This window comes from Neurospora crassa, linkage group VII (genome assembly GCF_000182925.2).
Source record: "Neurospora crassa OR74A linkage group VII, whole genome shotgun sequence".
Classification (NCBI taxonomy): domain Eukaryota; kingdom Fungi; phylum Ascomycota; class Sordariomycetes; order Sordariales; family Sordariaceae; genus Neurospora; species Neurospora crassa.
In genome coordinates this window covers 2,053,312-2,079,180 of record NC_026507.1, presented here as the reverse complement: position 1 = coordinate 2,079,180, position 25,869 = coordinate 2,053,312, and the positions used below count along the sequence as shown (strand labels likewise).

At 46.9% G+C, this 25,869-nt stretch overlaps 11 protein-coding genes across 13 annotated transcripts; 4 read left to right on the top strand and 7 right to left on the bottom strand.

The window, feature by feature from the left end:
- Positions 1-3,195: 3,195 nt before the first annotated feature.
- Positions 3,196-4,116, bottom strand: NCU11300 (RING finger domain-containing protein). Its single transcript, XM_001728198.2, has 4 exons — positions 3,670-4,116; positions 3,571-3,602; positions 3,447-3,510; positions 3,196-3,381 (listed from the first exon to the last, which is right to left on the bottom strand). Exons 1-4 carry the CDS (start codon positions 3,809-3,811, stop codon positions 3,299-3,301), a joined length of 321 nt encoding a protein of 106 aa, XP_001728250.2. The 5' UTR covers positions 3,812-4,116; the 3' UTR covers positions 3,196-3,298.
- Positions 4,117-4,497: 381 nt separating this feature from the next.
- NCU06017 (thiosulfate sulfurtransferase) lies at positions 4,498-6,306 on the top strand. Its single transcript, XM_954325.3, has 2 exons — positions 4,498-5,842; positions 5,910-6,306. The coding sequence occupies exons 1-2, from the start codon at positions 4,896-4,898 to the stop codon at positions 5,962-5,964; spliced, it is 1,002 nt and encodes a 333-aa protein (XP_959418.1). The 5' UTR covers positions 4,498-4,895; the 3' UTR covers positions 5,965-6,306.
- A 147-nt stretch (positions 6,307-6,453) lies between these two features.
- Positions 6,454-8,039, top strand: NCU06018 (hypothetical protein). The gene is made up of 2 exons (XM_954326.2): positions 6,454-6,715; positions 6,769-8,039. Exons 1-2 carry the CDS (start codon positions 6,561-6,563, stop codon positions 7,940-7,942), a joined length of 1,329 nt encoding a protein of 442 aa, XP_959419.2. The 5' UTR covers positions 6,454-6,560; the 3' UTR covers positions 7,943-8,039.
- Positions 8,040-8,558: 519 nt separating this feature from the next.
- NCU11006 (hypothetical protein) lies at positions 8,559-9,249 on the bottom strand (the record flags this gene model as incomplete). Its single annotated transcript, XM_001728199.1, has 2 exons — positions 8,559-9,146; positions 9,205-9,249. 2 exons carry the CDS (start codon positions 9,247-9,249, stop codon positions 8,559-8,561), a joined length of 633 nt encoding a protein of 210 aa, XP_001728251.1.
- A 3,478-nt stretch (positions 9,250-12,727) lies between these two features.
- NCU06019 (hypothetical protein) lies at positions 12,728-14,082 on the bottom strand. Its single transcript, XM_954516.3, has 2 exons — positions 13,762-14,082; positions 12,728-13,681 (listed from the first exon to the last, which is right to left on the bottom strand). The coding sequence occupies exons 1-2, from the start codon at positions 13,849-13,851 to the stop codon at positions 13,004-13,006; spliced, it is 768 nt and encodes a 255-aa protein (XP_959609.2). The 5' UTR covers positions 13,852-14,082; the 3' UTR covers positions 12,728-13,003.
- Positions 14,083-14,488: 406 nt separating this feature from the next.
- Positions 14,489-16,795, bottom strand: NCU17227 (hypothetical protein; the record flags this gene model as incomplete). Its single annotated transcript, XM_011397066.1, has 3 exons — positions 14,489-16,277; positions 16,345-16,575; positions 16,637-16,795. The coding sequence occupies 3 exons, from the start codon at positions 16,793-16,795 to the stop codon at positions 15,384-15,386; spliced, it is 1,284 nt and encodes a 427-aa protein (XP_011395368.1). The 3' UTR covers positions 14,489-15,383.
- A 4-nt stretch (positions 16,796-16,799) lies between these two features.
- On the bottom strand, positions 16,800-18,703 carry gh18-7 (glycosylhydrolase family 18-7). Its single transcript, XM_954517.3, has 2 exons — positions 18,336-18,703; positions 16,800-18,276 (listed from the first exon to the last, which is right to left on the bottom strand). Exons 1-2 carry the CDS (start codon positions 18,449-18,451, stop codon positions 17,196-17,198), a joined length of 1,197 nt encoding a protein of 398 aa, XP_959610.2. The 5' UTR covers positions 18,452-18,703; the 3' UTR covers positions 16,800-17,195.
- Positions 18,704-18,921: 218 nt separating this feature from the next.
- NCU06021 (WD repeat-containing protein jip-5) lies at positions 18,922-20,976 on the top strand. 3 transcript variants are annotated; one of them, XM_011396917.1, is made up of 3 exons: positions 18,922-19,071; positions 19,176-19,498; positions 19,569-20,820. In XM_011396917.1, exons 2-3 carry the CDS (start codon positions 19,240-19,242, stop codon positions 20,573-20,575), a joined length of 1,266 nt encoding a protein of 421 aa, XP_011395219.1. In that variant the 5' UTR covers positions 18,922-19,071; positions 19,176-19,239; the 3' UTR covers positions 20,576-20,820. The 3 variants fall into 3 exon arrangements, with proteins under 3 accessions (XP_011395219.1, XP_011395217.1, XP_011395218.1); XM_011396915.1 differs by having other exon boundaries at positions 19,045-19,071; positions 19,170-19,498; XM_011396916.1 differs by having other exon boundaries at positions 19,050-19,498; positions 19,569-20,976.
- A 101-nt stretch (positions 20,977-21,077) lies between these two features.
- On the bottom strand, positions 21,078-22,243 carry qa-X (quinate-X; the record flags this gene model as incomplete). Its single annotated transcript, XM_954519.1, has 3 exons — positions 21,078-21,318; positions 21,393-21,464; positions 21,534-22,243. 3 exons carry the CDS (start codon positions 22,241-22,243, stop codon positions 21,078-21,080), a joined length of 1,023 nt encoding a protein of 340 aa, XP_959612.1.
- Positions 22,244-23,005: 762 nt separating this feature from the next.
- Positions 23,006-24,322, top strand: qa-2 (quinate-2). Its single transcript, XM_954520.2, has one exon. It carries the CDS (start codon positions 23,437-23,439, stop codon positions 23,956-23,958), a length of 522 nt encoding a protein of 173 aa, XP_959613.1. The 5' UTR covers positions 23,006-23,436; the 3' UTR covers positions 23,959-24,322.
- Positions 24,323-24,475: 153 nt separating this feature from the next.
- Positions 24,476-25,591, bottom strand: qa-4 (quinate-4; the record flags this gene model as incomplete). The annotated part of the gene is made up of 1 exon (XM_954521.2): positions 24,476-25,591. One exon carries the CDS (start codon positions 25,589-25,591, stop codon positions 24,512-24,514), a length of 1,080 nt encoding a protein of 359 aa, XP_959614.1. The 3' UTR covers positions 24,476-24,511.
- Positions 25,592-25,869: the final 278 nt, after the last annotated feature.

Here is a 25,869-nt window from a genome sequence, read left to right as displayed (position 1 = left end):
TTTATTATATAGTTGTAGTAAATTACGGATTTTTATTAAATAATAATAGCCGTTTTAATATAAGATTAGGAATATTTTACGAATTATAAGAGATAATTAGTTGAGGTATTTAAGGAGGGGGATAAGGTTTGGTTGAATTTGAAGAATTTTAAAACCGAATGCTTTAAAGAGAAGTTAGATTGGGTATATACTAAATATATAATTTCAAAAATTCTTAACCTATATATAGTAGAGTTTACTAATTTTATTATAGGGGTCTTTAATAAATTCTATATAGATTTTTTGTAATATACTTAGGACGATTCCTTATTAGGATAAATTATTATTAACCTTTAATGTTTAATTATTATAGTTAATAGGAGAAGAAATATTTTGTAGAGGAAATTTTATATTGTCAGACGAAGAAGGGGTATAGAGAAGTATTAATAAAGTGGGTGGGATAGGTAGAATAGATTTAGGAACTTTTATAATTAGTAATTAATATTATAATATTAAATTATTTTAAAGTTAAATATAGTTTAACTATTATTAATAATAAATTAGTAGAATATTTTATTATAGAATATAAGAAGTAGTTATATTAGTTACAAAAAAAGGGGAGGGGAGCGATATTAATATTAAATTTTTTAATTTCTTTTATATTTTACGTTTGTAATTATTATTCGATTCTATTATATTTACTCGAATTTTCAGAATAATTATATTCGTTTAAATTATTTATAGTTTGTAGGGGAGGGGTACTATTAATAGGGGGAAGGGGGGTAGGGGGGATATTACTTTAGTATAGTAGAAGTATTTATAAGTAAAAAAGAAAAGAGAGAAAGAAAATTAATACTAAAGTTTTTAAGTAGGAGGAGAGACAAAAAGGAAGAGGTAGGAGTAATATATTAATTAATAAATACTTTCTTATATAGTTCGGCGGTATTTCTCTAAATATTTATATATTAATTAAAGTTGTCCTTTACTATTACTTTAACTATAGTATGTATTACCGTTTCTTAAGTAGCGAATATATATAGAGTTAAGGGTAATATTTAATTATATTACTTATTATTATAATAATAATAAATATATATAATACAATTAAATATTGTAGAATAAACCTACTTTATATTTAAATATATAATATATAGGATGGCGGATTCTTTGTATTTATATTATAATAAAAGGGTTAGTAATAGATTAATAGTAGGGTAGAGACTTTAGGGAAATAGTATAAAAAAAATATATTTATATTATATAAGTACTTTTTATAGGGTAAGAATTAGAGGGGTAGGGGGTGGTAGCGAAGGGGGAGGGGTGTATTAGGGAATAGGGGAGGGGTGTTAAGGGGGTTAATATTAATAAGGAGGAGTAGTAGGAGGGAAGGCTGGGGAGTAAAATATTAAAGTAAATAGTAGGGGAGTTAGTAGGTAAAGTATTAGGAGGGGTGGTAATAGAAGTTAGTAAATTATTATTAGTAAGGCAAAGAGTATAAAGGTTAGAATTTAGGGTTGCAATTATAATAGTAAGAGGGGATAATATATAGTAAGGTATTTAAAAGTATTAGGAAGGTTGGAGATGATAAATAGGTATAGGTTAGAGAAGGGAATAGTATTATTTACTTTAAGGGGTTAAACTATTATTAGAAAAAAGAAGAGAAGAGGGAGAAATTCGAAAAGCGAGGGGGAGAAGGATTATATATACGGATTTAGAGAGTACGGGCGCTGAGATTACTACTTGTTGCTTATTGTTGCCTACCGTTAGTTATTATTTAGTACGACGATAGCTATATTAGATAGAAAGTACGAGTATATTAATTAGTAGTGTAGGAAATAAGTTTATAATTGAAATAAAAATTATAAATATATTAAAGACTAATTATAATAATAAGTAGGAAAGAGGTAAGGGAGGGGTGGAGGAGGGGAAAGGAGGGGGGTAATATTATAGGGCTAGTATTCGGATTATAGATTTTAGTCTTTGAGATTAGAGCTATTATTAGTTATAGTAGTGTAGAGTGCGTAGCCCTAATAAAAACCTCTGCGCCAGTGGATCCGTATTTTAGATAGATCTTTTCCTCTTTTATTGAACTTTAATTAAGTTATACAACTAGTACCCGTACTGTCCCCATTACAAAAAGTATATTAAACTTAGTAAATCTAATTAATTATTCAGAGGAGAGCGGGCAGCTAATTAAATAATTGTAATAATCAAAATAGTAATGAGTAAATTAAAATAATAATAAGATAAGAAGAGTATTAATTAAATAGTACTAATAAGATAATTTAATAAAGGAAAGAAAAAAATTTCGAATTCCAAATTGCTCCGCCGGCGTAGCAAACCTTAAAGTTATATATAATCCTCTACTTTTAATTATAAACCTTCTAGTACTCTAATAATATAACTATTATATAGCTCCCCTACGTACGTTGTATTAGGATTAAACTTAGTAAGGTAGTAGGTGCTCCGTTTAATTACGTATAGAAATTGGGTTTCGTTAGTCGGGTAAATATTAATATAGTACAGCTGTATTCTTAACGGGACTAATTAAAGAAAGGAATTATAATTGCTAATTAATTAATAGTAATAGCGTTTGTTGAGCTAATTAGAGAAGTAATAATTAATTAAGTATTATAGTACGTAGGTTAGGCAAGTGGTTAGTACTACTAGTTTGACGAATGTAATAAATAATTAACTATAGAGAGTAAAAGGGAAGAAGAAGAAGTATATATCTAGCTATATAACTAAATAGAAAAAGAAAGTGGGTCCTAGAAGGGAACTAGCTAATTAAATAGTAAGGGTAGATATAATATAAATATACCTATTTAGAAGGTATAGATACGAGTATAGGCTAGTTTTAGTAGTTTTAGTAAGTAGTTTAGCTTAGTTATAATAATAAGCGCTTTAATAAAGGCAGTCAATAAAGGTTTTAAAAACCTTTATTACTAGTATTACTAGCTTAGTACCTACTAGTAACCTCTAGTAGGCAATAGGGTAGTATATTTATTTATTATATATATCTTATATTAATAATAATATATTTAAAAATTTTAAGTAAGAAACTTCTAAATATACTTACCTATTATAACTTTTAATTATTATATTTACTTATATAAATAAGAATATAGTATATTTTATTTTTATATAGTAAAAATCTTCTAGTTACTATCTAGTTTAAAATAGGAAATATATTGAAGATATATAGCAATAAAAGTAGTTTGTGTATAGAAAAAGCTTGCTTATTCATAACTGTTTATAACTCTTAGGCTGGAGGGAAGTTACAAGAAAGCTCCATAGCTCCCTAGCAAGTACCGCGGAATCAATTTTCGGCGAGCGTTTGGCCTTGGATCGTGTCGGCCAGTGACGTTTCGGTAGCATAGGGGCGACCATTCCATTCGAATTCTACCCAAATAGTCAGGCGCCGCGTCCGAATCTAAGCGCGGAGGAAAATGGATCCAACGACTCACTTTGGCGGCACATGGGGCATTGGCCTTTGGCAGAGTCCTGTTTTATCCACTCGAGGATACAATGCTATTATGTTGGTCAACGAGAGAGCGAGGAAAGAGGAAAGATGGAAAAGAAACAGCATACCATGTGAAAGTTGTGACCGCATTTCCCAGACACTGGGAACATACGCGCCAGATGGTCAGCTGGATGTCGTGTCATCGAAGGACTTCACTGGCGTCTTACACAGGCTGCACTCGTCGCCCGGGTATTTGCAAGTCGGGCATGTGCCATCAAAGTGGACCTGGCAGATGCCGCAGACATCGTCTTCTGGGAGATCCCATCGCCAAGTCGCGACGGCGTTCCACTTTTTGATCTTGACCTTCATTTCAACTGTCTTTTTGAATCTCTCGTTCGATGCGAGCGTGTGAGACCAGAGAGATCCGGGTTGCAGTTGCTTATGAGTGCGTGGTGATATCCGATCCGACGTCAAAGTCTCGACGTAAGTGTGTAGGGAAATGTTAGATGCCCGTACCAAACGGCCGATTAACAACGAAACAGGAAATGCACTTGCTGAGGTCGGCGGTTATTGACCCGTTGCAAATGGCATACCAGGGTTGCCATAGGTATTGGAAGCTAGCACTTACGTACTGCTAGCGCCAGGCAGCGCACTGTTAAGTATAAGGAGGCAGGACCTCCTCCAGCTGTTTCTTCCACTACGCAGTACCGTATGTAAGTGTAAAGTATCGGTCAGTGTGGCCCAAGCTCTCTGAAAGCATCTCTAAAACAGTTTGGATGAAAACTAGCTAGGTACCTAGGTACCTAGTAGCCCAGTCTGTAATACAGCGCCGAGCCTAAGGGGCCCCTGCACATTGCACCATATTGATTGCTGGGCGTCCACCTACCTCATCGCTGGCATGAACAGCCAAGGTCCCATGCTAAAAGTTAGTATGACAAAGGCAGTCTAAACCCCGCATCCACAGTCCTCATCCTTGGGCTACTGAGATTTCGGCTTGCTGGGTCCCTTCATTATTTTTTCATTTTTTTTTTTCTCTTTTTTTGCGGTTTCCTTTCCTCTCCTCAAGGCCCCCTCTTTTTCTTTTTTTTGTCTTTTCTTTGCTTGCCAGCTTGTAGACATGCTCGATACCTCAAGTGACTGAGACTGCTTCGACCGAGCTCGTTTTCTGCGCACTCAATTTCCGGGCCGTAGTCCGAACACCAGGAACCAGGCAACGCCGAATCCACTTGCCCTCTCTCAACCTCTGCTTCTACGTCTAGGTACCTTGCATCGGCCGTCTGTCGCTTGTCTCGACTTGCTCCAATCAACAGCACCGCCGAACATCAGCTTCGACTGCGGCACTACGAAAACCCCTTATCGCCGCCTTGCTCCTCCATAAAGGTAGCCCGGCGCATCCTCGACACAACCTATCACTACCGACAACAGGTAGACAGCACAAAGTGGTATATTCAAAATGGCTCGCGTGGGAGTCATAAGCCCCCTTCGGGCTTCGATGCGCTCGACTGCCGCCAAAACGGGGGCCGTCCGCTGCTTCTCAAGCTATTTAGTTACCCCCAAGGAGCTGCACGAAGCCCTCAAGAAAGCTCCTCCTTCTCCCATCTCATCCGAACCCCGTGTCATTCCTCTATGCGCCTCCTGGTTCCTTCCAAACGACCCACAAAAGCGCACCGGCCTCGACGTTTTCATCGAAAAGAGAATCCCCAAGGCACGCTTCTTCGACCTTGACAAGGTCATCGATAAGCGCAGCCCTTACCCCCACATGCTACCCAGCTCCAAAGACTTTGCCGCTGCCATGAGTGAGCTCGGCATCCGCCGCGAAGACACTGTGGTCATCTACGACAGCCAAGAGCTGGGCATCTTCAGCGCCCCCCGTGTTGGCTGGACCATGAAGGTCTTTGGCCACCCCAAGGTTCACATTCTCAACAACTTCAAGCTATGGATCGAGGAGGGTCTCCCTACCGAATCCGGAAACGTCTGGACGATTGAGTGCGGTACATATCCCATTCCCGAGATGAATGAGGACAAGGTCGCAAGCTTCGAGGAGGTCCGCCAAGTTGCCATTGACTCCAGTAAAGAGGGCTCCAAGAGCGTGCAGATCCTGGATGCGAGATCGCCCGGTCGCTGGAGTGGCACGGAGCCGGAGCCGAGAGAGGGTCTGTCCTCGGGCCACATGCCCGGCTCCATCAACATTCCCTTCAGTGCTGTCTTGGACTCCAGCACCAAGGCCTTCTTGCCAGCCGACAAGTTGAAGGAGGTCTTCGCCAGGGCGGGCGTTGATCCATCAAAGCCCATCATCTCCAGCTGCGGAACCGGCGTCACGGCCTGCGTCCTTGAAACAGCGCTCAACGAGGCGCAGTTTGGATCGCCTGAGAAGAGCAAAGTTTATGATGGAAGCTGGACGTAAGTGCTTTTGACTGACACCCTCGATCTCCATCAAACCCATGCATCCATGACTAACTCTGTGTAGTGAGTGGGCGCAACGGGTGAAGTCTTCCGAGTCGCTGATCGAAAAGGCCGAATAAGCGGAGAGAAAGGAGTATGAACAGCTCTCGCCTCGGAGACCAGCCGAGCAAACAGCGTGGCGTCGAGTCGTTTCCCCTCTTTACCTTCTTCTGTACATGTTGCGCCTTGCCCATCGAGGCTAGCTGGAACTGTGGTAGACCAGTGTGCATCGTGGGCGTGCTGCGCCTGTTGGGTGGAAAATGAATATTGTCATTGGTGGTGTTCTAGGCGTTCGGAGGGAAACCCTTGAAGGTTGTGTAAACATGCATTAAAGCGGGTTCTTGAGTCAAACAATTCCATTGCTTTTGGGAGTGCAACGAAAGCGCACTTGGATCGGAATCCTACATGAACCTTGCCATCAGCCTCCCAGGTGGCTGACGTCATTTCTGCTGGTCTGTCTTTGTTTTAACTCATTCACCATCATGTATGACAGCACATATCTTCTGCGGCCCAACCTAGCTGCACAAAGCATGACGGAGCGGCCTATAACGTCAGAGGTATCGTTATGCCCCCCCTGAGACGGGCGCATGTCCTGACATCCGAGCACGTTCGTGTACTTTGGACCATCACCAGTCGCAGATCAACTGCTCGGATACTCCAGCACACGGCTTGCACTATGAAGCGGCTTGCATCTTCGTTCACGGAATCTCAAAGCTCGAAACGGGCACGAATAGGATCACCAGCCAGCCATGGTAGCGGCGAGGCCCCAGGAACCAACTGGCCTGCCAAAAAGGAGGAGATTGAAGCGGCGAGACGCTTTATTCTAGAATGGTCTGATCCCAACCGCACTCCGCTTTGTTTGCATGGCTGCTTATACTTAGTAGTGCTACCGCCAAATCCAGAACGCTCATCGTTCCTGACAAGGACGCGGATGGACTCGCATCTGGCTCAATCCTTCAACGGACTCTCGTCCTTCTTGGCCTGCCCTCAAGTCTTATTACCACTCACCTCGTCCAAAGAGGGAATAACATCCACGACCCTTCGGAGCGGACGGCCATGACAAAGCTGTCTCCATCGTACGTCTTCGTCCTGGACCAAGGCTCCCGGCGCTCCTTGCCTGTTGTCAATATCCCAAACCACAGAGCCCTTATCATCGACCACCACCAGGCTGCCGAAGACGAGTTTCCGTCTGGTTCTCAGCATGTCACTGCCTGCAACTTCCCGCCTGTATCTACATCTGCCCTGCTAACCTACCTCATATGCCGTCCTCTTCACCCTGCCATTGAACAGCAGTGCGCGTGGCTGGCCGTTCTTGGTACGCATGGAGATTTGGGCACAAACTTTAAGTGGCAACCGCCCTTTCCCGATATGGGTGTCGTGCTCAAGAGGTACACGCGCAAAAGGATCAACGACTCAGTCTCTCTTATCAACGCACCGCGCCGCACAGCCGCATATAACGTCCATGCCGCATGGGAGGCACTGACGGAGGCCGTCAGCCCGGTCGATCTGCTCGCTAACAAGGCGCTCTTGGCGGCAAGGGTAGAGGTCAACGCCGAGGTGGAACGGTGCACACACGTCCCGCCCAAATTTTCGAGCGATGGGCGCGTGGCGGTTTTGATAATGAATAGCAAGGCACAGGTGCATCCGGTCATTGCGACGAGGTGGGCGGGACACTTGAAAAGTGCTAGGCTTGAGGTGGTGATGGCTGCTAATGAGGGGTATCGGGAAGGGAACGTGAACTTCTCGTGCAGGGTGGCCAAGTGTGCAAAGGAAAGGAGTGGCGTTAGGGGGGAGGTGAACATCATTGAGCTGTTAAACGGCATCGTGGAAACGGCCGGGGATTCGAGTCTGAGGGATAGACTTGGAGATTCTTTTGCGAGAGGACATAAGGAGGCTAGCGGGGGGATTGTACCCACGAAGGAGTTCGAAGAGCTAATGGCATTGATGGAGGTTGGCGTGGGAAGTAGGAAGAAAAAGGACCTGGCGACACCGGAAGGGAGAAAGGAAAATACTATCACGAATTATTTCCTCAAAAAAGCTGGTCCCCAAACGGACTAACGAGGTCCTGGTCACCTGCAGGTGCGAACATTTGCTGGTAGATAGAGGTAATTATACAATCTATGTACAACATCTAAAAACATAACTATTTACGTCGACCATCTTCAGATTACCGCTTGTATTCTGCCAGCTCGTACTCCTTTTTGATTACACGATTCAGGTTAGCATCCAGACTCATAGGATTGATGGGTAAGACACAGATAAAGCAGCTCACCCTTTCGCCAGAGGCATATGTTGTTGCGGTCGGAGCACCCGAAACCTGAAAGAGCCAATAGCTGATATTGGCCACTCTCGAACAGTTCGCCCATACACCGTCTGTTCGCTGGAGACGACACACCAAGTACGCGGGGCATCATAGCCGCCGTGCAGCATGGATGGGCGTTTAAAGGGTCAATAGCCCCACGCAAGGTCGAGGCTAGCTCACTATCCTCATTGATGTGCTCGGGGAAGGGTGTCAGCAACCTCTAGTGCTACCATATCTGGAGCACTCATCGCTCTCTGTTCTTACGGAACCTCGCAGTTGAGACCTCAATGTCTCCTGGATCGGTAACGACACGATACCTAATTATCCAGCGGATTCTTCGGGGAACCTGGTCGACTTCATGATCACGGCGCCTCAGCTGAGAGGCTTATTCATGTAAGTTGTCACGCCATCGGTCGTGTCCCAGTACAGCGAGCCAATACCGGCCTTTCCATACTCGTACCGTTCCAGAATGAGCTTTCGTTGGGCGCAGTGTAACCGATCAGACCCAGTAAGGCATCCCGAGTTAGCTTCACTGAACCAGAGGCCTACTGAAGACACATTGTCCTTTTTGGTCCTCTCATGGCTGACTGATGGGCTTGCCGCGAGGGTAGCATGTGCCATGTCACCCTTAGTCTCGCTCAGTCGCCCCAGCAAGGGAATCTTTGAGCCAGCGGTTTCCTTGCCGAAGGCTAATCCCTTTGGGAGACGTTGGGATAGAGTCGAGGCTTCCTGAGACTTAGTTCTTTCAGTGGAGGTTACGGTCTTTTTACCAACATGAGGTTCGGTGGACAGCGACTGGCATGCTCGACTAGGTTGGAACGCAACAGAGCGGTCAAATATCTTCAACCCTATATCTTGTATAAGAAAGCCTTGTGGATACATGAGTGATATGATTTCGAAGCTGATATGTTTTCGGAAGTAGAGAAGCCCGAATAAAATAGCTTTTTCCTGTGGGCTGGGCTGTACAGCATGGGGTAAAAAGAAGCTCGATTTTCATGACAGATTTGTGACTACGAACTCTAGATGGGATCTTAAGCGACGGGAACTGTAAACACTCCTGCATCTTGTTGCCTTGCATCAACCATCCACGGCAGCTGGTAAGAGTTTCGAATGTCTGAGAACCTATTCTGAACTTCCGATGTCTAAACATGCGGATGACCATGAACTTGACGACTTCCCTTCGTAAACTTCATATGGGAAATCCTCAATCGTCGGAACATTGTCAAATACAGGCATGGCACAAACGTCTGGATGCAAGGAATGATGGTATTAACTAGTCGCAATAATCACGAAACTTTGACGACATGATAAAGATACCTCTACATACGAAGTAAACAGTGAATACACAATCAAGGCAAAAAAACAAGAGACTACCTAGTAATAAAAAAATGCGTTGGTATCCAAAAAAGCGATATTCATTCGTAACTGTCACGGCACGTAGACTGGGCAAGTGGCTGGCACTGCTAATCTGACGAATGTAATAAATAATTAACTACCACAGCGGAAATATAAGGAGAGTGTCAAGGCTTGAGAGGGGGTTACAAGGGTAGTTCCAAATCTTAGAGCAGATAACTAGCCCAGCCTTGTTGTGAGATCTAGCACTGTTGGTTGAGGGAGGCTTCTGATTGGTCGGATTTGGGTGTAAAATGGTAAAAGCTAAAGACCCCTATAATGACCTTCTGAAAGGGACACTATAAGGGTCTTAGAGTTTCTGTCTTATTTTTTCCTTTTTTTTTTTTTTTTTTTTTTTTTTTTTTTTTTTTTTTTTTTTTCTTTTTCCTCTATAGTTAGGCCTCGGGGGGGGGGGGGGGGTGGGGGGGCGGTTCCGGATGAGGGTATTCACACTTTCACTTCCGCGCGAGACTCTTCGTACAACGGAAAAAAAGCTACTACTTGGAATCGAACTAGCAATCTCAAGAAAGAAATGCATCGATGAGAACTATTGAGCCACTGGATCAATTGATTGAATATTCGTCTCAGTTCCTCTCTCTATATAAGGAAATGAAAAGAAAAAAAAAAAAAAAAAAAAAAAAAAACCTCCCTAAGGAAGCACTAAATGTTGGAATATTTCAGCAGTCGTTTATAGCGTACTCTCAACCAACCAATCAGAGGTCTCCCTCAACCAACAGTGCTGGATCTCACAACAAGGATAGTCAAATTGCAAGCATTGAACCCCCCAACAAGGCTTGATGCGCTGGTGATTTTCCCGCTATGGTATGGGGAGTAAAAGAGAAGAAGAGAAGTGCTGGCTCTGGCTGGTACGACTAAATATAGAAATGAAGTGGGTCCTTAGAAGGATGTAACTAATTAGACAATACGGGTAGATACAATAAGGATATATCCAACTAGAAGGCGCAAATAGGAGTACGGGCTACGGGAGTAGTCTTAGCAACTAGTTTGGCTCAGCTATAATATTACCCCCCCCCTCCCCCCCGTAGAAGAAAAATTTAAACCTAGAGTCGACTAAAATTACTAGAATCGTATATATCTATGTGAAAACCAGTAAGGTTCTCAATACTAAAATTTTAATAAGCCTTAATAATGCAGAATTTCAATCCTAATTAATAGGAAGCTTCTATATAATGTAATAAATCGAAAAGAGATAATACCGGTTCTATAGTAGTAGGACTACTCTAATATCGAACGAAAAGAAAGAGTATTATATAACGTTGTAATTCTCTATATAATCTATCTCTTATACAAATAGTTAATAGTTATTAAGGTATTTATAGAGCCTTAATACCGTAGAGCCTCAACCCATCCTATGTGTAAATGTCGATTGTCTAATTTGAACGTATAATTTTAAAATTGGAGATGTAATGTGAGGTATTATAATGTAATTGGCGAGTTTAAAACTGTGGTTTAGTTGGAGAGGGATATTGAAAACGGATTATCGGTATTAATAAAGTTTGATTCGAAAAATGAAATAATAGGAGAATAATATAGAGGATACTTTTATTTATTATTATTGACTTCCTAAAGCGGAAGGAAGGTAATAGAATTATAGGAAATTTAGAGATAAATTAAATTGGTAGGAGAAATCTAATTTAATGTTTAATTTTAAGAGACGAAGTAAAGCTAATTAAGGAGTATTGATTAAATAAATAGTAGAAATTTAATTTAATATTTGATTTCGAAAGACGAAGTAAAAAAGCTAGATCTAGGATAATAAGAGTATTAACCGGAAATATAGTATTAATAATAATAATTACAATATTCTTTTAATTCCTTATGTATACGCCTTAAAGAGTAAAGACGAATGGTCTTTCTAGTAATATAATTAGTTAATAAATCCAAAAGATACGAGGATTAAAGATAAGGAGGTAGCGAGAATGCGGTTTTTAATCCGGAAACGCGAAAGGGATTATAATAGTTTTTAAAATAGAGTGCCGGAATTATAGAGATAGGAGAAGTAAATCGATCTAAATAGCAGGATTAATATTAATAATTAGGAATTAATAATACCCTTATTAAATAATATAAGGGAGTTAAATTATTAGTAATAAAGTTGAAAGTATGTAATAGTTAATAAATTTAATTAACTGTTAGGAGGAGAGCGGGCGGCTAATTAAATAATTGTTATAATCAAGATAGTGTTGTTAAGTTAAAACAGTAATAAAATAAGAAGAATACTAATTGAATAGTATTAATAACGTAGTTTAGAAAAAAGAAAGTCCGGGTTTGGGATAACTCTATTAGCGTAGCGAGCCCTAAGGTTATATATAATCCTCTACTTTTAATTGTAAACCTTCTAGTACGCTAATAATATAATTTACGTAATACTTTACATATTTCGTATTAGGGTTAGACCCAATAAGGCAGTAGGCGCCCCGCTTAGTTATATATAGAAATCAGGTTCCGTCGGTCGGATAATTATTAATACAATACAACCTTACTCTTAGCGGCACCGATCGAAAAAAGGGGTTACAATCGCTAATTAATCAATAGCTTACGCGCAATAAGCCAATTAGAGAAGGGATAGTTAATTAAGTATTACGGTACGTAGATTAGGTAAGTGGCTAGTATTACTAATCTAATAAATATAATAAATAATTAACTATAGGGAGTAAAAGAGAAGAAGAGAAGTGTTGGCTCTGGCTGGCACGACTAAATACAGGAATGAAGTGGGTCCTTGGAAGGATGCAACCAATTAGACAATACGGGTAGATGCGATAAGGATGCACCCAACCAGAAGGCGCAGATAGGAGCACGGGCTACGGGAGTGGTCTTAGCAACCAGTCTGGCTCAGCCATGATAGTAACGTCGCGACACAGCATTACTACCTCTACTTTTACTGCTACTACTACTACTACTACTGCTACTACTACTACTAGTGTACTACTACTACTACTACTACTACTACTACTACTACTACTACTACTACTACTAGTGTACTACTACTACTACTACTACTACTACTACTACTACTACTACTACTACTACTACTACTACTACTACTACTACTACTACTACTACTACTACTACTACTACTACTACTACTACTAGTGTACTACTTTAAAGAGAAATATTACCAATTTTTTCAGGGTTCCTTTTTTTTTTTTTTTTTTTTTTTTCTATACAAAAAAAACTTCAACGAAAATTGAACGAGAATGGAAAACGAATCATGCTACATATCTGGGCCAGACAGGCCTCACAAATCAAGACATCACTGCAACAACTGACTGCCTCCAAACTCGCCCGCTAAACACTCTTTTCCCTTCCCAAGACAAACCAGTCGGGTCTCCAACACCCTCTCCTACGCGTTGATAGCATTTTCTCCCTCTCTGATCCACGATGACTCGTCTTTTCAAAGTTCCTCACAACGTCTCGTCCTTTCTGAACAGATTGATACAAACCCACAACGCACCCAACAGGAGCGGCAACACAACAATGCAAATCATTACCTTTCTCATCTTCATGACGACCCCTCTTCTCCTTTCCCACCTGCTACGTCTCCTACCCCCGCCTGAATCACTTTCCTCCTCGTCCCTTTGCTGCCTCTGACGGCCAGAACGGTCACTGTAGGCGTGATCAACCCTATGAATTCGCGAAAATTGATTCTCGGACTCCTCTCTGTTCTCCTCCTCCAACTCCTGCCCGTCGCCGTCGTCGTCGCCATCGTCGTCGCCGTCGTCGTCGGAAAATGGATGGTACTGCGGGACGCCGTCGGTTGAGTCACGATAGGTGCCGTAGAATGGAGGGTGGTTCAAGTTGAGGGCTGGGAGGGACTCGTATTGGATATGTTGTACGGGGTTAGGGGCCGTTGCTGTAGAGCGTAGGTTGATGGCCACGGGAGCGTGCTCATTGCGAGCATCATTCTGGCTGTTTTTGCTAATGTTGTTGTTGTTGTTGTTGTTGTTGTTGTTGTTGTTGTTGTCACTGCTGTCGTTGTTGTCGGCGGTGTCGTTGCTGTTGTGACTGGTGGTAGCGTTGGCATTCTGTGTAGTGTTGTTCGACTCAGACTGCTGAGATGAAGAGGCCATCGCGTGAGAAAACTAAGAGTTGTGATTAGTAAAACCCGCTACGTGAGAAGTCCAAGAATTCTATGTTGTACGCAGTGTTCAGGTAAGCCTACACTTAAAATTGGCTCGTGCGATGCCGAAGTGTCAGCGAGAACTGAGGACACCTTATTCGGAGATGAGCTGGGTGACGAGCTAGAGAGCATGACCCTGATTTGATGGCTGCTGGAACCTCTATACCCTATCCTCAACTCGGTTGGGCAAATCACAATCTTGTCTGCTTTCTTAAGAAAAAGCCAAAAAGGTGTCAAGAGTCAAAGAGTCAATGAGATGTTATCGCAATTCGAAATGGTAAATCCTGGAATAGTTGCAGAGGTTGCTAGTTCAGACAACTATTACGAACGCATGCTGGCTGGGCCATAACCTAACTTGAGCATGCTATCAGGTCAGATCGTGAATGACTTGCACTTTGACTGGAGGCCGAAGGTACTGTATATGTAGGAACTTGAATGGCAATTCCTCAAGTTTAACAGCACCGGTGTCATTTTCGGGGATGTGACAATGTTCGGGTGAGAACGGAAATTCGTCCTGCCATAGTTGAGACCTCTTGTATGGCTATGTGGGTCTGACAAGTTCATGAAGCGGCAGAAAATATGAGCAAGAATGGGCGATGGGAGATACAAGAACGGCGAGATGGGGAATAGACAACATGACAAGAGGCAGTTACTGGTTGCCATGCTGTGTCACCAGAGGCTACTAGATGCAACCAAGCACAATGTTGTGAGCACACATGTAACCGTCTATTTGCTGCACCCATGAACTCGAGCTGCACCTGGCATGCTATACAAAGCTATTCCATCTTTTGCTACTGCAGCAGACCCGGCCGCCCACATACCCTTTACTTGAATCATGGCAATATCAGCATACATGAGAAGGTTGCTCCGGATTGAAACAATATTGTTCGAACCTTCGAACACTTGGCAGATCTTAGTGGTATCCCTCGTTTGGCAGAATAATTTATGGGATTTCAGCTGAATTATACCACTAATCAAGAGATCTATAATCAAGAGATCTATGAGTATAACGAGGCGACCCATGAGCCGCAGTATGGAGCCTGTAAGAAAAGACTCAAGGCAGCTAGAAGGGAATGGGATATCTTGTGATAAGCGAAGGCAGACGTGGATATCAGAAGGATAATTTAGCCTCACGGTCAGAAAAAGATGGAGAACCCTACCGGCTTCATCTACATGCCGTATCCCTTGAGTAATTTAGGCACTTGCCGCTTTTCACAACAACCCTTTCGACTGAACGGAGTTGTTGTCTTTGCACCCAGTTATTCGTAGTGTGCGTCTGCTTGTCGGAAATGTTCGCCACGCCGCTTTGTTAAGTGGCTTCTGGTACTGTCGGAAGCTTGGCCCAAGCCGATGTTCGTTGTCTCCCAAGAATCTGTGTCGGACGTGGAGTTGGATTGTTGGGACTAGACGCAATTTCCACAGTTCGCCGTTCGCTGAGCGTGCTTTGACCAGTTTGCTGGATAAGTTTGTTGTGGGGTGTGTAGAGTACGGGGGTAACACCTCGCGCAACCTGAGTCTTCCCGACGGTCGAGGAATGAGGAGTGGATACTATGGGGGCATTGTGACAGTTGCTGGTCCGAACATCGCCAGGCTGAGACGAGTTGGTTTGTACCCTTCTGCTTTATCTTTGACTTGAGTTCGCTATGGTGTTGATTGGCTTCAGCTCAGTTTCTACTGGTCTCTTTCTTCGTTGGGCATGTCTTTTCAGGGGGCAGAATTAAGGACTGCCTGTGGTCGCCCGATGGGTTGATGGCCTGGGAAGGAGAGGGCCGGGCTTCAAGAACCTGTAATTTCGGGACACCTGTCTCGTTATGCAACCAGTTGAGCACATGATTGGCCACATCGTTGCTGTTTTTCTCCAGGAAGCAGAGGTGCCCATTTCCATGGATTCCATGCTCCTCGAGTCTGTGATGCTTGACGGTAGCCCCGGCCTGACGAAGAAAATGTACCGTTGCCCAGTCCGAGAAACGGTGGAAGCTCGCTTCCGTTGTTACCACAAGTTGAAGGATTTCGATCAGATTCGTGAGCTTCCGGGGCTCTGCCCTGGATTCAGTGGAATTTCCAACAGGTAATCCAGCAGGGCCTTGTTCGAAGCAGAACTTGCCTTGCCGACCCCTTGCGTAATACTTTCTGACCGGGATGGGTTCAAAAGCTGGATATGTACCACCAAACAGCTCCTCAAATGACTCTGGTGCTGCGACCGGTGGATCAAACTGCATCGGTATATCCGCCAGGCCATATTGACGAATGCCGGCAGCCCTTGTGAACCCGCTGGTCGGTCCCAGTTGTCCATTTTGGTTCCCAAGAGCAGAGCCAAACGGAGGCCCGAGTGGCTCGACTGCAACGATTGCATGGATGAGGTCAGGGGCCACATCGGCTACCAGCCAGGCAACGTTGGCGCCGCTGCCTTGACCGACAAGGATAGCCGGACGCTTCAGGAACCGCAAGAGACTCGCAACTGCCTCTTGAGCGGCTGCCTGGCGCTCGTGGGGGTCCATATACAATGGAACAAGTTGTTTGACATATTCGTCAAAAATGGGATCGCCCCGAACGCCGCTCTGGATTTCGTTTTAGCTATCGGCCCGAGACTGTCCAATGATGGTTTCTGACACTTCATATACTTACTCCTGGCCACTGTGTGTGCGTCTTTGCCGCTGGCCATTCTGGGTTGTTGGTCTTGTTGATGGCCGTGTATAGGTTCTCGACGGTCTGAGGGGTGATGGCTTTCACTCGTTCGTAGTGAACCAAGGCACCGGAACGGCCATGGAATGGCAGATGCGGAGCATAGACTCGATGACCGCGCTCGGCAAAGAAATAAGCCCAGCCCCGGCGCCTGTCAGGCTTAGTGAGCCACACCTGGCGCAAATCACACTTGGTTAGCCTAACCCCAGAGAGACGGGGGAAACAGGTTCCTGACTGATGCTGTATGATAGTCTCCGTGAAGGAGGATTATGGGCATGAGATTATTACGGATGACAGTAGGCGTCAAGCTCTCGACGCGCATCTGGCCTATGGAAAACGCGCCTGGAGGGCAAGTGGCAGCCGTAGGCGGCACTTCACGGTGAGGTTGTGCCATCAGGATGAATCTCGAGGGGTAAAGGGCATGGCCTCGTTGCGAAGAAATCGACTGAAGGCAAGTGGCAGTGTTGAATTTGCTCGATGGTGGGGGAGGATATTGATGAGGAAGAAAAGGAGAAGATAAACGCAGCTGGGGTTTTAGGCCACGAAATGGCGAATGCTACACAGCCTGTCAATGCCAGGTAGAATGAAAGCAATGACTGAAACCAAAGGTAGGGACCAAAATCAGCGAGAAAAGGGATGAAAGTAAAGTGAAAGCAAGTTCAAACGAGAGAACCTACTTAGTCTCAACCCCCTTCTTCCTCGGCTATAGCCTATTCACAACGGAAAACATTTTCTATTTGCGCTTGATTCCCGTCAACACTTTGCATCCTTTCCAAAGTCCCCATTCACAATGGCTATAACTCATCCCTCTCATCAGTAAATTGTCCCTTTAAATTGGCCAGACCCTCGTTTAGCGCGGCCAGGTGGTCGTAGTTGGGGGCATCTTCGCCTAGGCCCCAAGCAAAAACGCCTCCCAGCCGACGCTTCTCCATGACCTTGGGGAACTTTTGCTTGATGGCGTCCGGGGTATCGAACGTCCACCACAGTGCCTCGGTGGGGTCCCAGTAGTAGTAGCCGCCTTGGTCATGGTCGTAAACTCCCTGGGCTAGAGCCCTATCATAGGAAGCACGGAGATGCTTTGGCACGTCGTCGTGCCAGGAAAAGGCACCAGAGCGGCCCAGATCGGCTCCCGATACGGGATCTTCCATCTCAACGGTGGGGCAGCCCACCGGTGACGTTTGGGCGCAGGCGTCTTGCTCGGTCTTGAAGTATTTGAGGTAAAAGGCAAAGCCGAGGTTCAGCTTCTGGGGGGCGGCACCGGCGGCCACGTAGGCATCGACGGCCTGGAGGCTCAGCTCGACGCCGGTGTGGTGCTTGGTGACGGTGTCGCGGCGGTTCATCATGTCGTACGTCATGACGTTGAGAAAGTCGACATGGCGCATGATGCGGGGGACGGTCTCGCGGGTGAAGGCCAGCATGTCGCGGTGCAAGCCCGGAACGGCGGCTGAGATGACCTTGTCGGGGCCGAGGGCAGAGCGCAGTTCCTGGAGCAAGAGGGGGTAGGCGGCAATCTCCCAGCGCTTGTCCGAGTTGGGGATCTGCTTGTAGTCTTCACCGTTGCCTCCGGGGTACTCCCAGTCGACGTCGACACCATCAGCGCCCGTGGCCTCCACCATCTTGGCAACATTGGCGGCGAACAGAGTGCGCGTTTCGTCGTTCAGGGCGGCCACGGAGAAGCCAATGGTGTCGCCCCAGCCGCCAATGGCGATCAAGACCTTTGTGTGGTTGGGGAAGCGGGGGCGGACATGATGGACGGTGGTGAACAAAGGCCATTCTTGGTTCAGAGGATCGTTGAAGATGCTGGGACTCATGAATGCCAGGGCAACATGCGTGACATGGTCGAGCTGGTCGATTTGGGGCGCAACCGGGTGCTGGCTGCGATGGGGGGAAGAAATCAGCTGTGCGGTGGTTGAGGGACGAGCACTTGAACATACCCAGTCAAATACATGATGCACCGAAGAGGGCGGCTGGTGGCGGCCATGACGCCGGAGCCGCCCATCATGGCCAGCATCACGGCGCCCAAGAGCAGTGGAAGCTTGAGGAAGATCATCACGGAGATAGTTTCGATGCGTTGCAGCAAAGATGGGGAAATCGGTTAGAGATATAATACTATGGTAATGGGTGTATGAAGAAGGTGCCAGGAAGCAACGTAAAGGAATGGATGATGGATGGGTTGGGCATCTTGACGGGTCATTGTCGCAGTCATTCATTCAATGTGCAGTGGGTGTAGGTACGTAGTGTGGTGGCGTCCAGTAGTCGTTTACAACTATGTAAGTAGTGTACTAGTAATGCAGTGTGTGAATGATGGAAGCTTGATTGGGGACCTTCTCCAAACCAGGAAGAGGTGGATGCGGTGACGACATCCATCGATTGTTGCATCCCGAACGGCGGGCCGTCTCTCAAGACTTAATCCGTCTCAATGAAGACCTGAGTGACTGCTCTGCTTGGCATAGGCGGCTAGGGATCTCTACGCACAGACTCCTCCACTGGTAGTACACTAGATAGATTCCCTTCAAGGACCTTGATGGCACGGGGCTTTACACTACTGTCGGCGCCAAGCCGGACTGGGCAGGATCAAGAAAGGGCGACGAGACCCGAGCTCCAAGTGTGAAAAAAAAAAAAAAAAAAAAAAAAAAAAAAGAGCTTTCCGTCACCTGCTTGTCGGCAACGGTGTGTACTTACCTACCTATCTGTACCTCATTCTCGCTACATGGAACTCAATTCACCGAGGCCCACATCGTATGCCTGCACCGACCTGACTGACCCAGACGCAGCAACAAAGCCATCCGCAACAACAATAACAACAACAACAACAACCGTAAAACAGAGAAACAAGTCATGCTGGAAAACCTCTGCACCCTGCCGCTCTCGGCGGACCTGTTCACGCAGGTGGTGCATCCCTCCAAGCCTCTGCTTACAGTCGGTCTATCCAACGGCCGCGTCGAGACCTTCCGCATCCCAACCAACGAGGACAGCGACGACGACGAGGACGAGAACAGCAGCATAACCGGTGGCAAGGGTGTCATCAAGAGTGTCTGGAGCACCCACCGCCACAAGGGCAGCTGTCGCACTCTGACTTATAGCACCGATGGGGAGTGTAAGTTGGCCTTATCATACGTATAGCACAACTTGGGTACAGCGCCCTCTAACCAGATTCGCCGTCCCAGCCCTCTACTCGGCCGGTACCGACTCCATCGTCAAGCACTTCTCTCCCGAGACCGGCGTCGTCATCTCCAAGATCGGCCTGCCCCCCGTCAACAGTACCAGCAGTCAGAGCGATACCCCAGCCATCCTCCACACCCTCTCGCCCCAGACCCTGCTGCTCGGCACCGACTCTGGCTCTCTCTACATCTTCGACCTCCGCGAGAATGGCTCTCTGAACCCCAAGCCCGTCCGCAAGCATGTGCCCCACTCCGACTACATTTCCAGTCTGACCCCTCTTCCCCCTTCGTCTGAGAGCACCTCTGGTTTCCCCAAGCAGTGGGTTTCTACCGGCGGCGCCACCCTGGCCGTCACCGACCTGAGACATGGCATCATGGCCACCTCGGAAGACCAGGAGGACGAGCTGCTGTGCTCGACAGTCATCCCCACCGGCTTGGGTCCCAAGCACATGCGCAACAACGCCGTTCTGGCGGTCGGCACTGGCGGGGGTGTCTTAACCCTATGGGATCGTGGCGCCTGGGATGACCAGCAGGAACGCATCTATGTGGCTCCCGGAGAGACCAAAAGAGACGGAGAAAGCCTCGATGCTATTGTCCGTGTTCCCGACGAGCTCGGCTGGGGCAAGAAGGCCGTGGTTGGCGTCGGCGACGGCACCGTCAAGATTGTCGATCTGAAGCGCAGAGAGGTCCAGACTACATTCCAGCACGACGAGGTCGAGGGCGTTGCTGCTCTAAACTTCGACTACGAGAACAGACTGATCAGTGGTGGCGGCAGGACCGTCAAGGTCTGGGCCGAGGCGGGTTCCGCCCAAGAAGACGAGGAAGAGGAGGAGGAGGTGGTGGAAGCCGACCAAGGTGTCAAGCGACCGGCCGGCAGCGACGACTCAGACGACGATGACGGGAGCGATAGCGACAGCGACCGCCCCAAGAGGGAAAGAAAAAAGAAGCGGAGAAAGGGCAACAAGAAGGGTAAACACGGTGGTCCTTCCGTTTCGTTCCCAGGTTTGGATTAACCAGTTTACAAACAGCGCTTTGTTTGGCAATACCCATCTCTTACCACTTTGCCTTCCACCGTCCATTGCCGGTAGTTCTGAGCATGAAGGTGACCGTTTCGAGAGCTGACACACAGGACCGAAATGACAATTGATTAGCGAAACAACCATCGTTACCCCCTCCAACCTTGGACGTCAGACAGCCTAAGGAGGTCTTTGTGGCCCGGACTCTTGCATAGATTAAATTCGTGAGCCGGGGATGTTACAAGTGTCGTGTCACTGGCATGCTTGGGTCAGTTATGTTTGCGCCAAGGGTGAGTTACTAGTCACCTTTATTCTGTCATGCCTGTGGCTTTCTATATCGCTGCTGCTTTGGGATCCCACCATGAACTGGGAAAATCTTGGCCACTTGTTGATCAAAACGGAAAAAAAAAAAAAAAAAAAAAAAAAAAAAAAAAAAAAAAAAAATGAAAAAAGAAAAAGGACAGAGTGAAAAGGATTATAATGGATCTTCTACTTCACTTCAAGCACCTGGTCGCGTGTAGTCCAAAGCACGCACACGCCTCCAAACTTCTCTGATCGTTCTCTCTTGCCCTTCACGTGCTGTCTCCCCTTCAGACGGCCCTGCAGGCCGGACGACGAGGTATAACCGGCTACCCAGCTTCACGTCTGGTATCTCTGCCGTTGCCCAATCTTCAGGCGGGTTTGCCGAGGTTATCAGACCTCCAGCCTCCTGCAGGATCGCTATACCTGCCGCCACATCCCTAAGCCCGTCCCATTCTTGTTAGTCAACACTTCCAAGTCAATAACTGTGAGCAGGCAAAAATATTGTACGCACCATTCCCAGCACCCTCCTTCCCACCAGATGTCAAAAGAACCCATTGCCGTGTAAGCGAGATCCAGGGTCGCGCTGTTTCAGTGTCAGGACTTCGAAAACTAGAACCAACAAGAGGGGATACTGGGTATAAGAGAGACTTACCTTCCCAAACTTCTGACACCATGCACCATTCCTCCCTTCCCGCCTCGCCCCCCAACCTCGGCAGCCATATTAACGAAACTCTCCACCTTTCGGTACAAGTTACCTTCTGGCCTGTCCTTCCGATCCTTGCCCCATTCGCAACTAAACACACAACCCCCCGGTGCGCTCTTCGGCATCGGCTGCCTCACCAGCGGCAACCGTTGTGTCTCATTAAGCCAAGCACCCCGCCCTTTGCAGGCCGTGAAAAGTTGGCCAAGCATCGGCGCGCATATGACTCCTATTACCGGTGTGCCGTCGACGAGAAAGGCGATGGAGACGCAGAACATGGGGAAGAGATGGGTATAATTGACCGTGCCGTCAAGGGGGTCGACGACCCATGTTGGAGTCGTATGGGTGACGAGGTAGGGGCGCGTGGACTGGGACGATTTCGCGTAGGTCTCTTCCCCAATGAAGTCGTGGGAAGGATAGCGTGTATTGATGGCAGATTTGATGAAAGCTTCGACATCTTCGTCGGTTTGGGTTACAATATCGACAGCGGAGTCCTTTTCGGTGAACTCTTGGGTTGTGGATTCCTTGTCGTGGTTGGCATTGTTGTTGCTGAATCGCAAGCGGGCAGCTTCCATGAGGAGGTTACCTGCATCTTTTCCGAGTTGGACGGCAAAGGTGTAGATTTCGTCGAGCTCAGTCGCTGTTGTTGTTCTTGATGTCATGGCTGCTGAATACTGATATCGAAGGAGGGAATGAAGCACACATACTCCCAAGTGTTGTCGGTAGAGTCCTTGACAAGCAGTCGCTGGTGTCAAGGGAAAAGCCGAATAGCAAGATTGAGTTAAAACATCTCCATTCTGACCTACTCTGTCACTCCTCAGCATTTGCTGTTCCATGGGCAAACAAGGTGGGCAGGGGCGGGCTTGATTCCGCCTACGGCACCTTACTTAGAACCGTTGGAAAGCGAAGAACGTCTAGGATGGCCTCCCGCCGAGCTCAATCGACGGACCGGCATCATCAAGGATGGTGGAACTTCGGTGATCATTAACGCGAGGTCCCACTTTCCTGAATTGTCCAAGGTGGTGAATACTTCAACGATTGTCTGCATTGCACGGATGTTCCGTCAACTACACTATTATCAGGTTCAATCAAGCACCGTGTACCAGCTCAGCTTGCTACGCGCAGTGTGTACCCTTTCCGCTATATGAATGGTTATCTATTTCCTACGGATACCAGCAGCTTCTTGCGGCCCATGTGCAGACGAACTCTCTCATTGATGGACTTTTGCTGGGTAAAACGTTCGCCCATCAACGGATGAGTTTTTAACCAGCCGAAAAGAGGTGATGCACGGGTAGTCGAAGATCTCGGTAAAGCCATAAGCTGACAGCTTCCCCGCTCCTAGGTACCAAATTTTTCTATGCCTTTTTCTTGGATAAATCCTAACCCTTTCTTGGTGGCTGAAGGGTTAACGACTTGCACGACCTCAACCACTCAACCGGAGGTATCATGTCAGAGAACACTAAACCAATACAGCCTCTTCACCACTCCGTACGTTCCAATCGTGCAAATCGAAGACGGGGGGTCTCGCCCATTAATCCAAGGTGCAATGGCAGAAGCAGAAAACAAACCCATGACGGCCTTTCGAATGGTCATCAGTGCAGTGACGAGCAATGTCACGGAAGCGGAGCGGGGACGGGTAATCGCTTATCCGCTCGTCGTGCAGACAACTTGTCCGTGTATTAGAGATGGGAATGATGAGGGAACCCGTGATTAAACAACAAAACATAAACACATCTCAATTCAACCTTCTGGCCTGTGAGTTGTTGGGTATAGTGCGGCGGCATCTTTCGGACGCATTCCCTGTTGCGCCCATCTCCCACAAGCCCATCGCACCCAACCAGAGGTACCAAACACAATGGCGTCCCCCCGTCACATTCTCCTCATCAATGGCCCCAATCTCAACCTCCTCGGCACCCGGGAGCCCCAAATCTACGGCTCAACAACCCTCCATGACATTGAGCAAGCCTCCCAGACTCTGGCGTCCTCGCTAGGTCTTCGTCTTACAACCTTCCAGTCCAACCATGAAGGAGCCATCATCGACCGTATCCATCAAGCAGCGGGATTCGTCCCGTCTCCACCGTCACCGTCGCCGTCAAGTGCCGCAACCACGACGGAGGCAGGATTGGGTCCCGGAGACAAAGTGTCGGCCATCATCATTAACCCCGGCGCTTATACGCACACGAGTATAGGCATCCGCGACGCGCTTCTGGGGACAGGAATTCCGTTTGTGGAGGTTCATGTGTCGAATGTGCATGCGCGAGAGGCGTTCAGACATCATAGTTACTTGAGTGACAAGGCGGTGGCAGTCATTTGCGGTTTGGGGCCGTTTGGGTATAGTGCTGCGCTGGACTTTCTTGGGAGACACATGAAGTTTTGAGAACGGCATTGGGATGGGATGCTAATCTTCAACGTCCAAGTTGACACCTGCATACACAAGATGAAGCTGGTCATCTTGAATCTGTGATATGAGGTGGCGTTGATGGTATTGTAGCAGCTCACCTCTAGTCTATAAGGTTAGTATGAAGGGTCGAATTGAATGGTCAAAGTTTAGGATCTCTTTTGCCTGGATCCACGCCGAAGCAGGGGGCTCAAAAAACATGGGAAAGCATGCTTTGATGTCAGGAATTATAACCCTATTAATGTAGAGCCTGGATGTGTATTGTCTTCCACTCGTCCAAGATGATACTACAGTCAGGGTCTAGAAGAAACTCAGATGAAGAAATCATGATTGAATGAAAAGAAAAAAGACCTGGGCTCAAGGAATATGTCACCAACTCCTGATACACGTGCCAGTCTCCGATTTGTAATCCAACGTACCAAGAGAAAACGAAAAGAAAAAAGAGAACAAAAAAAAAAAAACCCAGCATTTTGTGTGGACTGGAGTCAGTCTATAACGATAAACCAAGTAGTAAGAACAACAACCGTTAAATTTACAATGAAGCAGAGACTCGGGGCATCGTCACCAATGGCCCCTCCACCGGTATCCTCAGGTCTTGCACCAACTTGGCCCACGAGATAGCGCCTCTCATGGCAAGTTCCTCCGGCACTTCAGGTCCCTCCTCAGACATTCTGCGGTTGAAAAGCTCCAAACTGACCCAGCCCTCGAAACCAATGCCGTGGAAAAGGGCTCGAGCAACCTCCTTCACGGGAAGATACGCACCATATTCTGTTTCGCCGTAGAACAGTCTACAATTGCGCGACCAGCTCATCCTCGCCGGCTGCTCTGGATTGTAATACGGGTGACCGGGCAGTAGTGGCTTGCTCAGCCTCTCGGCGTCAACCACCTGGACGTAGAAGACTTTGGAGACATCCACGCGCGAGACCAAGTTGGCGATGGACTTCCTGACTGCCTCTTTTGCGTTGGGTGTCCTACCGCTAGGAGATGTAGGGTCGGCATAGATGCGGCCGAGGATGTTGAAGGTGTCAAGGCAAATGCCAAAGTTGGGGCGGTCAACGCGTTGTACGATGTCCCAGCAGCGCTCCCAGAGGTCGACACGGGTGCTCCAGCAAAGACTCTCGTAGGCAAAGCGGATAGGGGGCAAAGCTTGAGCTCCAATATCGGCCACCTTGCAAAGATCTGAGACAATCAGGTCGAGGTTGTCACTGACTTGGTTGGCAGGGAGGAAGTTGGCTGGGATCTGAATGATGTCGGTGTGAAGCTCATGAGCGAGCTCAATCCATAGTGCTAGCTTCTCCAGACGACGCTCATGTTCTGCCCTGTCGTTAAGGCCGTCGTAGTGCATGAAAGGCTGGAGGCAGACGACCTCAAGCCCCCTGGCTTGACACATCTGGAGAATATGACGAGCGGCGGCTATCTGAGCTTCGACAAAAGGGCCTTCGGGAGAGGGACGCTCGTTCGACAAATGCTCTGCAACGTCGACCAGATCCTCATAAAAAAGCTCGATACCAAGATAGCCGTATCGTTGAGCGGCATCAAGCTTGCTGTCCAGAGAGTGGCCGGCAAAGCAGCGCCCTAGGGACATGGAACTAATGGCTAGCTTTGACGGCATGGCGAAAGGCTCAGCGAAGTGAGCGTCTTGATGGGTCTTGAGAATAGGGGAAAAAAAAAAGCCGATGTTGTTGGTGGGGGGATCCTGGAGAAATAAGAGATGATGAGACTGGTTCTTGATATTGAGGTGAGATAGTGTCCTTGAAGAACTGTATATCACCTCGGTGTCCTTGAGCTTGTATCGCCAAATGGTGAGGAAATAAAGCACCAAGGTAGTCACAGGATGTGCCCCATTGATATGGGGAGTGAAGGCAATGAGGAAGCAGTTGGGGTCTTCCA